Raw genomic sequence first — 15,075 nt, 5'->3', positions numbered from 1 at the left:
TCTTTATGGACCAAGAAGCTGATGTCTGATTAAACAGTAACTTGTGTTCAATCCTATTTTTGTACTATATTGCCTTATGAAATATATGGGAAAAAAATCTTCCTGTTATCAAGATAAGGATATGGGCTGAGTGCTCAGTTCCGTTCCAGATACTGAGCTCTTGCTTCACAGAAGCCTAAATATCATCTCCAGCTCCGTCTGGGTGATGCAATGGAGAATAGCCTACAGCATATTGCATAACTGCCAAGCAGGAGACACAGGCGTATGGTCAATCCTGAACACAAATAAGTGCATCAGAAAGGGGCCTGCATACTTCCAGAGTACTGTCTGGATGTTCTGGGAAATGCAGCTTACAGATTCAGGACAGGGAATCCAGCAGAAGTTTCTTTAAAAGGAAAATCAGACTTGTGTCCTCAGCATAAAACTCACTCTCTAATTTCTGAACCAGTCTGTTTGGCTCACCTGTAACATGACTGCATATGAAGCAACATAAAAGAAAATCCTCTGGCTCTTCCCATATGAGAAGATGACTGTAGAGATGAGCTGGTGCACAAATTGTGCTGCAAGTCTTAAGAGAAGTGCTGACAAAAAGCAGGCTTGTAATAGCTCTGCTGAGAAGAGAGAATAAGTCTAATGAGGTTCTGGAGGCTGTTCTCTCTAGTTAAGACTGGACTTTCTCTAAGGACATCTGTAAGAGATGAGCAATGATGACAAAATCACATCAATTTTTGGTTGGAAACAAAAGTTTAAAAGGCAGCTTAGACCTGTAGGTGTTGTTACACAAGAAGAAAACAGCAGCCGTGTGCTCAGCTGAAAAAGAAATGCTTCTGCAGGGGGCTAAATTAAGTATTTGGTAGCCTGAGTCCACAGATCTTTTGATTTTTCCTGATATTGTCCATGATTGCCCATGATTTGCACTATTAACATTAAAATGCACTCCTCCAAGACATTTCCCTGACATTTACTACAGTGAAACTCCAATTACAATCTTAAAATACATAGGTGATAATAAGGTAAGCAGCAATTCAATGACTATGAACAGCTTTTCAGTGGGTTATCAGCGCATCTGGGTATCTGCACAACTACACCTGGGACATATTAGTAATTGGACAAAGGGAACCATTACCCCAAACAGGTTTTGTCTGGAGCTGTTGTGCCTGGGCTGATAAAATATGATTAAAAGCTTTTGGTCAAATTCGAGAAATCTCATTTCTGAATCTGTTTGATTACAAATATATTTAAATGAGATATCAAATTAATTTTAATACAAAGCCTGCTAATTATGCGAATCAATATTTTTGCGTTATTTCCTGGTTCATTTGTTCTCTCCATTTCTTTTTATACATACGTTTTTGAGGCAAGAATCCTCTTTTTGCTCTGAAATTAGAGTGTCTGAGTTGTACTGCATTTACCAAAACAGGATTCTCATGCATCACCAATGCTCCTGAGGATAACCCTCAGAAGGATACCAATAAAAAATGACATCTATTTTTCACCTGAATCTGAGTTGATCAGCCAACTCTCTTTGTATTGCTCCAGCACTTTTCTCTGCTCCCTAAGATACAATCAACTGAATGAAGTAGTAGGGAATTACAGGAAGAGATATTTTAGTGATGAATCAGTCACTGGTTTGACTACAAGAGAAATCGACACCCTTCCCATCCAAGAAATATGCATATGGGATGTACAGAGAAGCTCCTGCTGGAGGTATGGAGACTGACAGCTTCCATTTTCCATCGATTTCTTCTGGATTTCTCCAAGGTCAAAACCTCTGTACTAAAAAGGACTGGGACCCATGGAAGAATAATAGTTATCTAAGTACGTTCATTATTTAGCTTCAGAAATTGAAGCCTTTCTGTCCCCAAACTACACACACACATGCTACGTAAAAGAAGTGGAAACTTCACGTCAGATAAAAAAGCTTTGGAAAACACACTAATTGAAGCAAGGCTCTTTTTGAAAGTATGTAATAACTACAAGGGCATAAATCATCCTGGTAAGAACTGTGACATTTTCTATGAGGGCTGCTACAACAAAATGCTAAAGGCCGGGGACAAAATTAACCAAAGATGACTTGAATGGTGCATTTAATCCTTTCACATAACACAAAAAGTCTGTGGCTAGCAGACTTGTAGCTGCACTTTTAACGTGGCTATCCACGAGGGGAAGAGGGATCTCAGCATGCTGTCTTGCTGTTTGCTGTAACTGGAACGTTTTGAAGTGTTAGTCTCCAAGTTAGGAGGAATAACATGGAGGAACCACGGCAGATTTTCACGTTTTTCTTCAAAGCCCTTGCCTAGCTCCAAGTTAATATCCTCATCGCTTTTGCTAAATGTAGGCGTGACGACATCTTACATTAGCACAACAGACAAAAATTTGGAGACATTTCAAGAATGGTCACCACGCAGCCACAGGCAGCAGTAGGGCTCCCAACGGCTCCGCTTCTTCCAGAGGGGAAAGCGAGGTGCCTTCCTCTCTCCCACCTGGGAGCCCACGAACGGAAACTCGGGGGGTGCCGAGGGCGACGGGCTGAGGGGCCGGTGGGGGCTGCAGCTGTCAGCCTGCCAAGTCAAGCCGACATAAGGCTAAACATCGCTTCAGCCCCACCCGCTGCGGCAGTGTCACCCCACTGCCCTCTGCCAGAGGGAGCAGAAGCTTCTTGCTTCCTCACAAGGGTCGCCGCGGGGGAAGGCGGGGGGGTGGGGTGACTCGCGACCCCGCACCCTGAAGGAAAGGGGCAGGCGAGCAGCAGAGCGCGGTCCGCGGACGGGAGGGGGGAGAAGTTGTGTGAGTCGCGACCAAATATGGGTAAATTCCCCACCAGCTGGCGGCTGGCTGGGACGTGACACGTTTGAGTGAACTTTCAGGAATTACAAACACTACGAGCAGCGAGTGCGGGCCGGGCCGGGCCGAGCCCCCGAAAGGCAGAGCCCACCCGCCACAGCCCTCACAGCGTCGCCCGGCCTCCATTGGATAACGCTCATGTCAATCATTCGCATTACGTCTAACGTCCACTAGAACTTTCTAGCAGAATTACGGGGCGGGGGCGGGGCGAATGAGGAGCGCGCGTTGTGATTGGCCGAGGGGAGTGGCGCACGCTAGAAAGAGAGACGGATCGAGAAAAAACAGGAAGAAGTCCGATCTGGCTGCAATATGCGGGAGAGGGTTGGGCTGGCGAGTGGGCGCCACGCTTCTGATTGGACAAGAGGCAGGGGGTGGGCGCTCTTCGGCTAGTCCCGGAGGTGATTGGTCAACTGCGGCAGTCGGGAGTCTGGATTGGTCCTCAGCATTCTGGCAGGTTCCAGAAGAAGGCTGAGCGGGCTATAAAGAGGGCGCGAGCGGCGCCACCACGGCACATCGCGCCGCAGACAGCAGCGGGAGCGGGGGGCGGAGACGTGACTGCGAGTGAGCGAGCAAGTGACATCCCAGAGGAATCCGTCATCATGTCTGGCAAAGGGCCGGCCATCGGCATCGATCTGGGCACCACATATTCCTGCGTGGGTGTCTTCCAGCATGGCAAAGTGGAGATCATCGCCAACGACCAGGGGAACCGCACCACACCCAGCTATGTGGCCTTCACCGATACAGAGCGCCTCATCGGGGATGCTGCCAAGAACCAAGTGGCAATGAACCCCACCAACACCATCTTCGATGCCAAGCGTCTCATCGGCCGCAAGTACGATGACCCCACGGTGCAGTCAGATATGAAGCACTGGCCCTTCCGTGTGGTGAACGAGAGCGGCAAGCCCAAGGTGCAAGTGGAGTACAAGGGCGAGATGAAGACCTTCTTCCCAGAGGAGATCAGCTCCATGGTGCTCACCAAGATGAAGGAGATTGCTGAGGCTTATCTGGGGAAAAAGGTACAGAATGCTGTTATCACAGTGCCCGCTTACTTCAATGACTCCCAGCGCCAGGCCACCAAAGATGCTGGCACCATCACTGGCCTCAACGTGATGCGTATTATCAACGAGCCCACAGCAGCTGCTATTGCCTACGGCTTGGACAAGAAAGGTACCCGGGCTGGAGAGAAGAATGTGCTCATCTTTGACTTGGGAGGGGGCACTTTCGATGTGTCCATCCTTACCATTGAGGATGGCATCTTTGAGGTGAAGTCCACAGCTGGGGACACCCATCTGGGTGGGGAGGACTTTGACAACCGTATGGTGAACCATTTTGTAGAAGAGTTCAAGCGTAAGCACAAACGTGACATCGCTGGCAATAAGCGAGCAGTGAGGCGGCTGCGTACAGCTTGTGAGAGGGCAAAGCGTACTCTGAGCTCTTCCACGCAAGCCAGCATTGAGATTGACTCCCTCTTCGAGGGCATTGACTTCTACACCTCCATCACTCGTGCCCGCTTCGAGGAGCTCAATGCTGATCTTTTCCGTGGTACCCTGGAGCCGGTGGAGAAGGCCCTGCGTGATGCCAAGCTTGATAAAGGCCAGATCCAGGAGATTGTGCTCGTGGGGGGCTCCACTCGTATTCCTAAGATCCAGAAGTTGCTGCAGGACTTCTTCAATGGCAAAGAGCTCAACAAGAGCATCAATCCAGATGAAGCTGTTGCTTATGGTGCGGCTGTGCAAGCAGCTATCCTCATGGGAGACAAGTCTGAAAATGTGCAAGATCTGCTCCTGTTGGATGTCACCCCCCTGTCCCTGGGCATCGAGACAGCTGGCGGAGTGATGACTGCTCTCATCAAGCGTAACACCACCATTCCCACCAAACAAACGCAGACCTTCACCACCTACTCAGACAACCAGAGCAGTGTCTTAGTCCAGGTGTATGAAGGTGAGAGGGCTATGACAAAGGACAACAACTTGCTGGGCAAGTTTGACCTAACGGGCATCCCCCCAGCACCCCGTGGAGTCCCTCAGATCGAGGTAACTTTCGACATAGATGCTAATGGTATCCTGAATGTCAGTGCTGTGGACAAGAGTACAGGGAAAGAGAACAAGATAACCATCACCAATGACAAGGGTCGCCTTAGCAAAGATGATATTGACCGTATGGTGCAAGAGGCAGAGAAATACAAAGCAGAGGATGAAGCCAACAGAGATAGGGTGGGAGCCAAGAACTCCCTCGAGTCGTATACTTACAACATGAAGCAGACGGTGGAGGATGATAAACTGAAGGGAAAGATCAGCGACCAGGACAAGCAGAAAGTGCTCGACAAGTGCCGGGAGGTGATCAGTTGGCTTGACCGAAACCAGATGGCAGAGAAAGAAGAGTATGAGCACAAGCAGAAAGAGCTGGAGAAACTCTGCAACCCGATTGTCACAAAACTGTACCAGGGAGCTGGAGGAGCTGGGGCAGGTGGCTCTGGTGGCCCAACCATTGAAGAAGTAGATTAAAAGGACTCCACTAGAGACTGGTTTATGGACAGTCACTGCATTCTTTGCTTTATATTTTTTTTTTTCTAACGTTTAAGAAAAACGTCATTGCCAATAACAGAGTTTATTCTGTTGGGTGTGTATAAAGGCAGATCTATCAGCTTGGTTTTGATAAAAGGGAAGGCACGTCCTGCTTTATAAGGTTAGTAATAGAGAAGTTTTGTTAATTCAGATACAGCTGATTTGTATTCTGGATGTTTGTCTCTGTTTTAAATGTCTCTTCTAAAGTAACCACTCGACTGTTGCAGTTGACAAGTTTCAAGTTATGCATGGAAAAAAAAAACTTTATGAAAGATGAGAAATGCCAAGTGCAGCTTCTGGAGATTTTGGTAATAAATAAAACCTATTTAAAGCAGAAACCTATCTTTCTCCTTTCTCTAACGGGGCTGGGGTTGGGGTGGTGGTGAGGGAGATCCCGAGCGGGGTTGAGGCAGTGGGGTTTTGTTATGGGGGGGGGGGGGGGATAGGAGGCTCCGGGAAGGGCTGGCGGGGAGGTTTCCCTGTGCTGCCTCAGAGCCGGGCTGGCAGGGAGGCCAACGTGGGGCCCAGGGCGGCTCGCGATGTGTGTGCCTCCAAAAGCAAGGGCAGCGAAAGGATCCCTGCTCGCTGGCAGCGGGGCTCGGTGCAGCCGTGTCCAGTGCGTTACCGAGTTATTTTCGGGTTGCTCGCGCGCAAGCGGAGCTGTTGTTACTCTCCTGAGCGTTTTTCCCTTGCTGAAGATGATCGAAACTAAAGCTGCCAAGGATTTCTTGTGCTGTTAACGCTGAATAGGGAGCGAGCTCGGATGACGATGTCGGTAGCATAGGCAAATTTAGCGGTAGTTCAGCCTGTCTAGTTTTCCTACAAACTGTCTCCAGAGCTCTTGATGCGTTATGGAAAGGAAAACCGCAGTGTTTGAAGGCAGAGGAGCCTGGAACTAACGAGCTGTGCTGGAAGAGCCCGCTGATACGCACTTTTTGAGCTGCCTTGTCCTTTAAGGGAAAAAAAAAACAGCTCGGAGGAGCGAGCGGAGCAGCTGCAGGAAACGAGTGTGTTTTGGTCCGGTGACTCTTGGTTAGGGGAGAGCTTGCCAGGGTGCTTCGATCCCTGAGGTACGCTGGTGATACAGGAAGCAGCCCTATAGATCGTTTTGTTATAAGAGCCAGGCTAAAATAAGCTTGTGCAGCGTTTATTGGATGTAAAAGTCCGGTTGATGGGGTGGGTTTGCCAAGCGCTGGCTGCGGCTTTCTGTTTCGCGTGGCTACGGTGAGGGGTTGCAGTCGCTACTGGAACGCGAAGCTTGTTAAAAGCTTGTTTGATCAGCTGTTGTCTCAAATTACTCGAAACCACTTAAAGTTTATTGAACGGTTCATATGTAAATGGCAGGACAATCACAGTACCACTCCAGCAGTCAATTACCGCAACTTAAGCACCTGCTGAGTACTTAAGTGAAGTCTCAAAAGGTTATAATCAGCCCGTGTGTTTTTGACGTTTATATACGCGGCGTTTTGCTGGCAATCCACCTCTTGGTTTCCAGACAGTAGCATATATGGGACCCCGAGAATGTAGGAGACGCCGTGGCTGTTTGATTATTTTTTCCTAGGGGCTACTGGATAAATAATGATAGCAATACATCATCTGTAACTGACCAGTTGTTGCTGCAAACGGTGATACTGCAGCAGATGTGTTCTTCCTAGGCTAAAGCCCCACTGCTTTGGGGCGTCGGTAAGGACTGGGCAGTCCCCGTAGTCGTTGTAAATTAGACTTAACGACTTTTTCTATTGACTGACTTGCAATTGCCCTTGCCACATAGTTTCCTTTACTCTTCAGGTCTTGGTGTGCATTCTTCAGTGTCGCTTCCCAGTTATTAAATACAATTTCTTGCTGTTTTTCCCAAGCGTCTATTTAAATGCATTGCAGGACTAATTTAGCTAAATGCAGGCAGCAGGCTGCTTGTCCTACGCGGGCTCTGTCACCTGTCCTTTCCCTCACCTCGGTCTGTGCCTGCACTTCAGCAGTGGGGCAGAGCCCCCAGGAATGAAGCTCTGTACAGATGCTGAGGTTAAAGAACCACAGGGGTTGAGGTTGTGAACAGGCTAATGCTGGAGTCACTGCGGGTTGTTGTTTTATTATGATTATTTTTATATTTTGCCTTGAAAAAGTGATTTAACTGAAAAAGTTTTTAGTCTGGACACACCTAGACTATGTGCAACGTGTAAAGGATGAGAAACGTCTGCCTTCTTGCACGACTGGAAAAAGACTTGAAGCCTCAAGGCACAAAGGAGCCTTTCAAATATGTGAACACCCTCCCCCAAAATGCAAGAGGCAGAAAGAACGAAGAGCTCAGAGCTGGGTTCCTAGCGTTGGTCTCCTTAGTTTATAAAACAAAGAATAACTCTGAGTTGTTTTCAGTGCACTGAGCTTACTGCCGTGTGAAAGGGATCCTGCTGGAGTTAGTGGCGACTTCCCCACTCCAGTGTCTGTAAGTTTTTCCCCTTTGTTTCTTAAATAACTAAAGTAGATGTCAGAGGGGAAAATGCTGCTCCTCATTTGCAAGTAAGAGCATTTGGTGTGTGCTTACAGCTCTGTGCAGTAGTTGCACGTCTGAAACGAATTTGGCAATGCCGGGAAAACAATCTAGTCTAAAATCTGCAGTTTCATTGCTTCCACACTCAGCATGCCTCATCCTTTGTGCTGCCCTGACTCGCAGGGAAAGTCACCTCCTTTTGCCAGAGCCACAGACTTGCGTTTCCAAAAGTTGCTTATCCTCAGATGGGGCTGTGCGAACGGCCAAGCCCATAAGGTTATAAAGTGGCTTTAACTTACAGCACTCGTGTCACTTTGGAGTTAACTTTTGATGGCTTCTTGTATTTGCCGTTGAGGTTTATATAAGTAGCATTATTTTATATAGAGGAACACCCCTAGCATTAATCCCAGAGAATTTAATCACCCAAATAAATGATTAAACCCTGTCAGCACCTTAGCGCCTTGCTCCCTGTGCAGCAGGCATGTAGCAGTGCAATGCCAGCGAGTCCTGCGCTCCCCATGCTCACCACCACCTTTGTAGTGGAGAAAAAAGAGCCCCAAAAGCCAAAGCAAAAAAAAAAAATTAATGAACAAATTACTAAAATGCTTCTGAGAGAGGGGAGCAGGGAAGTTGGGACGTGCTGGAGCTGGCTGCGGCCAGCCGGCCTGGTGAGTCAGCTGCCTCCACAGCGTCTGTTTGAAGTCCTGCAGCGAGGCCTAGCAGACAGGCCACGGCCCTGCTCGTCCTTGTGATACCATCTCAAAGGCAGGAACCAGTATAACCCCAGCAGCCTGCTTTTATCTCTGGGGAGACACTGCAGAGAGCCCTGCGGGCCGGGCAGCTTGTCTCCTGGAAATGCCTGTTCTTTATTTGAGAGGCTCTCCTGGAAGCTCTGGGGCACTTCAGGAGGCTCTCCTCCAAGCTCTGTGGCGGTGTGGGTTGCACCCAAGGGATGACAGCTCTGAGATGTGGCAGCACAGGGTTGCACTGTGAATCTCGTTCTCCTCATTGCCAGCCACTGCCATGGATGCATAGGAGGGAGGGGTGAAGGCAGATGTGCCCAGGGAATTCACATTTCCAGTCCCAGCTTTTTTTTTTCAGTGTATGTGTGAAGCATTACATAAAAGGCCCGCACTCAACCCCTGTCTGCATACTCATTTATAAAGTGTCTTTTTATGTCTTGCATTGCAATGTAATAGCATTTCAGGCTCTAATTATTTACAAGGTATTTCAAATTTCTTCTTCTTTACCCAGCCCTGTGCCTGGCTTGAGCTTCCCCTAAAACACATGGTGGTGTGTTCTCTGCCCCCATTTGGGACACTGTACTTTGGTGCGAGGGAAACCTCTGATATTAAACCAGTAAACCACGTGGATGATCTTGCAGCAGCAAAATTATGTTCTGTAGTTACTCATCACAGGAAAGTTACCACCCCTCCCTACTCCACAGTAAAACAAGTTATGCTCGTAAAGCTTCTCCAGCACACGTATGTGGGTCAGGTATCACATCTCTCCACCACTCTCATCCACATACTTATGCAGCCCGCCTCTGGTGTAAATTTTACTTGCAGCAGAGTAATGATTATATAGTTGGGCAGGCCAGCATTTCCAGATGCAACAACATACTTCACTTCCACATATGAAACAGCAGTATTTAAAACTCCTGATCCGCCCTTGCATGACCCATTTGTCTTTACTCTCTCCTGCATCAGTAGGGTGGAGACATGGAAAGGCTGGTTCCTCCTGTCATCCCAATAACAGCACCAGTCTGGCATTTTAGAGATGGCAGCCAGTCCACTTTTGAAGTCTTCTTTTGTTGTTGTTGTTGCTGTTTCTTTGCTTGTCTTTTTTTTTTTCTTGAGTAAATTCAGAAGCAGTATAGAATTTTTTTGTTCCTCTTATATTGCTCCCATCATTCAGGAATTACTTTCTGTGTGCTGGCCTGTACAAAAGCTGACAAATCTCTGTGGCATCTTGGGCAAAAAGGCATGAAGTCATTCTTGCTCGTGCTAAGGCAGCAGTCAGCAGTACTGTCTCTGTACCATATTTGTTGGAACAGGTCTAAATGCCACTGCTCCAAATGATTGCAGGCCAGTAGTTAAACATCTGTTTTAAATAGAATTAAGGGAACAAAGCCACTTCCAGAAGTGCTAATGCTATGTATCACAGGCTAGAATCTATTAAAAAAAAAATACACATGGATTTAGTGGTCTTGATTGCCTTCCATCATGAAATATCAATTCTTGTAAGCAGTGTTGCACAGTAGAACTGGCAGTCTAGCAATCATAGCTGAAAGTCACTTTTTTTTTTTGCTATCTTTGTATCTAAAGGCATAAATACATTTCTTACAAAACCATGTTTATTCCTCATTTGGCAGACTTCTTGTTTTCCTTCAGACCCCATTCACAACATGTTTGCAAATGTTCTAAGACAGCATGTTTCAAGATAACTGATGCTAGTGAGTCCTTAGTCCTGTCTCTGGCACTACAGATAGTAGATAAGCTAAAAAATCCTAAATGAGATAAAAATTCTCAGCAATAAACTAAAACTGAAAATCAAGTTCTCCATGATAATTATTTTCAAAGCTCGCAATATTGAATAGAATATTGATTATTTTCACTATTCTGTTTTCCTCATTCTGTAACAGGAAGATGGTTATTAGTCCCTGAATAAGAAGTAGAACCTGGGCTGCTGACATCTTTGTTAAACTCTTATAGATTTCTGAGCACCTCAGAATACTGAGTCAAAATGAAATTTTTGGAAATGCCTTTTGAATATGAGGCACATTTATAGACTTCTTCCTTTCTGTAAGAGGCGTGTTAATAACAAAAGGTAGATTGTTAGGAGCACGAGGCAAACGTCTAGTTGCGTGAAAACAGCTGACAAGTGCTAATGTTCAGTAATCTCATCTGATAAACTGTGTGGAGGGAGTAATTGCATGAGGATTTCATTAGAGGAATGTGCAGCTGGTTTTTCTGGCATTCCAAGTGCAGACTGTATTCCCATAGGCTGTGCTGGGCAGTCATCGTGCTCTGATTTCCCTTCGAACTTCATGCTGGCTTTGGCAGCTGGTTCTGCCTTCGACTCTCAAGCTCCTTTGGCAGGGTTGTGTCCATGGATGTCGCTGGACATGGCAGGCAGCTGGGCCACAGGGCTCTGAGCCTGGGATAAGACTGGTGTTGGTGTTGTAGGACATGTGGCAGACACAAGCACTCTCACCATGTTTTGCTTTGGATATCTGACGAATGAGAGTGAAGGCTGCAGGGTTGATAGAGGAAAGCAATGCAAATTGCTGAAAACAAAAAAACCAGGAGCTTCAATTTTGCACAAATCTGACGTGAAAAATCACACCAGTGCTAATGCTGTTATGCCTGAGGACATCGTTCCATTCATACACAGAATCATGCTTTTAATGAGCAGGTAAAAGTAGTTGGCAGGTAAATGGCATAGTCATGGAATAAGTATTACCTACTGTGGAATTGAATTCTGTATTTTTGTGTCTAAAGCACACACGGCAGAGTCTAACATTACCAGGAAACCAGGGCTGACATTAACCTGCCCTGGGAATAGAGGGGGAAATCAGTACAGGAGCTATGGAAGACAGGCTTGGCACAGCAAGAAGAAAAAGGAGGCAGAAAAGTGAATGACTGACTAGTGAGTCAGTGATCTTTTGCTGAGTTTATGCATGTGTTTATTTTCTAGGTGTGATATCTGAATTAAACATTAGACAGACCCAAGGGCTGGATATATATGTGAATGTTCTCAGCTACTGAGACACAAGGACACAAACATCACAAGAAACAATATTAAAAAAGCCCATTGAGGCTGCAAAGTCAGACTGGAAAGTAGCAAGTGCTGAAATTATGACCGAGTGAGCAATCCTATTTCTTGCTTTCTTTGTGCTTATGCATCGTAACCTAGTTTTTAATTACATGGTAACAGATTTATTTATTTTTTCCTATAGGGCACCAGGCTTGGTCAGTGCGTAGGATGTGCTCTCTAAGAGAGTAATATGTGCCAATCCAATGCTTGCCTTGCCTTTTTTACTATGTGCAGTCCTGCTCCAGCTCTGAAGGAGCACCCTGTGCAGCTCATCACCACCACATGTGAATGTTTCCCAACATCACCCATTTAGCTTTCACCTCTGAGATGTGACACAGGTGATAAAACAGCAAAAGCCAAACACCATCTGCCTGTTATGAGGTCTTCCACTGTTAATGCCAAGCAACTGTTTTATCAGACTGCTTGGTATTATGCATTCAGGTATAGTTCCCATTGACTTTGACCACAGCTGTATGTACTTAGTCCTGCATTTCATACTTCCATGAAGCCAAGGCCCTTCGTTCTGAAAGGAAAGATCATGCAAATAATGGTCATTAGGCTTAAATGCGGGCTGAAGTGATTTGCCTGGAATTTTGTGACTGAAGCCCATATGGAAATGAGTTTCCTATATCAACTTCAATGGCTTCAACCATCACACCATAATTTCTCTTCCTGTAATCTTCTGGCTCGCTCATTTTGTAGCTCCCAAGTTCTACAGCAGTAGGAGCAGGAATCCAGCAGGCACTCCGTTGTAACTCAAAGCCAGGCTTCTTCTTTTTCTCTCAGACTGATATCCAGTTGGATGGTCAGCCTGGGTGGGATGTTTGGTGCTCAGCTCTGCATCCTTAGCTCATTATATAGCCATGGCAAACTGATCTCCAGCAAGTGCTCATTAAGGAGAGTACAGCCTGGTGCCTGAATCAGGCCCACTTGTTCTCCCTGTAGGTAGTTTTTCCCATCTTTCCTCCGAGGTTTTTGTGTTGATTTGCTTCCGCCCCCAGCACAGCTGAAGGTTTGTCCCCCCTGCACTTTGAATGCTAACACGGGAGACCCCAGGAATCTCCAGCATGTCCTTTACTTGTGGCATCTCTTTTGGCATGGCTCCTACTGGCTCCAGGATGGGCTGATGGTCTCCTGAGGCTGATGACAGCCCTGCTCTACCAAGCAGGCAACTGGTGAGCCATTAGTTCTATACCTCCCACTGTCCCCTCTTCCTGTAGTGCTGCCTGGCTGCCAGGGGTGAGATCTGAGGTCACTCTCAGACCTGCTTCTCTCATCCTCTTAGATGTATAACTTGGCTGCCAAGTCGTAGGTATGTACTTGGCAGCCTGCAATAGCAACTGGAAACAAAACATACACAATTGTGTGTTAAAAAAAAAACAACCAATAGCAGGAAGCTGCAGAGAGCAAAGTCAAAGCTGAATTTTCAGGGTGATATGAGGTTCTTGTTTATCTTGGATTAAGTTCATTAACATGGATAAACCTTTAAAGAATACCTACTGGAGAACAGATGCATTATCTGGACAGCTATGGAAATAGGGGGGAAGTTAAGGACAGCAAGCAGATTGTTTCATGGACATTTTATTTCCCTACATTGGATTGTCCCTGTACTCTTCCGTGTGCTCATAAACATTGCAGTGCTGCTTTCAGGAGTATTTTCCATCATTAGGATATACTGCAAAAATGAATGAGGACATCTATAAGAGCTGAAAGCAGGCAATATTCTTTCTGCCTTTCTGAGCTGACTTGTCTAAAAGTCTTAGATGAGGTATTTTCATAGCTTCAAAGTGCATTTTTCTAAACTGTGGCTGTTCTTCACCTTTTAGCTGAAGGGATCTGCTGAAACGTGTGATCCTCTCCCCATTGCTTCATCTTTATCTGTATTGCTTTTGGCCCCTCTCTGACCCACCACTGAACTGATATGGAGCGCTAACTCAGCAGAAGGCATCGCATTTATTTTTGCTGGGTTGCTGTTTTGACAGTTTAAGGAACTGCCTTGCTATGGGGACGGAGAAGATAAAGAATCAACAGAGAGAAATGGTGGTAAAAGCTGGATGAGAGGAAGAATGCCTCTTCCATCAACAATTAGCTATTAGGCTGGCTTAGATGTAACACCAAATCTCATCCTTCTCTTGACTTGACTTCTACTGGCAGGGAGTGCTTTTGTTCAACAAAAGCTGTACTGGTTTGGGGTGCAATCCAAGCAGTACCAGGTGTACACAGTAATGCTGTTCCACTGTGAATTGCCTATATGAGAGATTTTCTGCTTACACAGCAATGCTTCGAAGCATCCCAAACATCATAAATCCTTCCTCAAACCCACCTGCCTGAGCCTATGGGAATTATCTCCAGGGGAACTCACAAACCATGAGCTGACTGTTTGCACAGAGATTTGGGACATGTCACAGGAGACTTGTGACTTTGTAGATATACTCTGATATCTCAAAAATCTCAAGCTAAAATGTGTTTAACACAGAGAGTGTTGTACAGACAACAGTGTCCGTATGGGGGGTGAACTGCTTCTCATCTTGTGTCAGTGACTAGGAGCACCTCTGCAGCTCCCTACCCTCAGAGGGAAATGAGAGCAAGGCCCAAATGAGTGACACTGAGTTATTTACTGCGCAGAAAACACTTATTTTCCTTGTTTCAGCAAAGAAGATTCCCAGGGAGGCTGTTGGGCAGAGGTGGGAAGGAGCAGAGTGCATGGGCCACAAGTCCCCAAGCTGGAGGAGACTTTGCGTGCTGGGTTCCGCAGCTCCTAGGGGACAGCTGGCTGTTTCCAGGACACTGCTGTAAACAGGGCCACCTGAGTGCCCAGCCATGCTGCAGACAGGCTCCATGACCTCGGTGAGTCCCTTTGCTGGCTCCACGTTGCTGCTGCCTGTGTCTGGCTCTGTAGCAGGTCTGGGAGCTGCAGTGAACTCCATGGGTTGTGGGGCAGCCATGGCACCATCCTTCAGCCAAATCAGTGAGCACTGGGCTGTGTTGTAAAGATACAGGCCTGGTGTTCCCTCCTGCCTGTGTGGCTGTGGTAGGTGTTGCTCTGCCAAGCCACCCTGCTTTCCATTTTTCCTCCACGAGTTCATATTCCCTTGTGTGTAACACAAAGGTATTGCATTTGCATGGTCATTTTCATCTGAAAATTGTAAGCCAGTATTAGAAAGCTGGAGCTGAAGACTAGGACCAACAAGTTTAAGTAACTGCTCTTTGTCAAAGGATTAGAGCCACTGTTTCCTAATATTCATCTCCACAGTCTAACCACTGCACTGTTGGCTGCTGACATGAACTTACCTTGGTGTTCTACTACCAAATTAAATTGAGCAAGAATCGGGGACTCTTGTGGCTGTCGGAATGGCACCAGGC

General features: G+C 46.6%; 1 protein-coding gene across 1 annotated transcript; it reads left to right on the top strand.

The window, feature by feature from the left end:
- The first annotated feature begins 3,338 nt into the window (after positions 1 to 3,338).
- Positions 3,339 to 5,413, top strand: HSPA2 (heat shock protein family A (Hsp70) member 2). The gene has a single exon (XM_048949288.1). It carries the CDS (start codon positions 3,444 to 3,446, stop codon positions 5,346 to 5,348), a length of 1,905 nt encoding a protein of 634 aa, XP_048805245.1. The 5' UTR covers positions 3,339 to 3,443; the 3' UTR covers positions 5,349 to 5,413.
- Positions 5,414 to 15,075: the final 9,662 nt, after the last annotated feature.

This window comes from Lagopus muta, chromosome 6 (assembly GCF_023343835.1).
Source record: "Lagopus muta isolate bLagMut1 chromosome 6, bLagMut1 primary, whole genome shotgun sequence".
NCBI classification, from domain to species: Eukaryota; Metazoa; Chordata; class Aves; order Galliformes; family Phasianidae; genus Lagopus; species Lagopus muta.
This window is presented reverse-complemented; position numbering and strand designations above follow the sequence as displayed.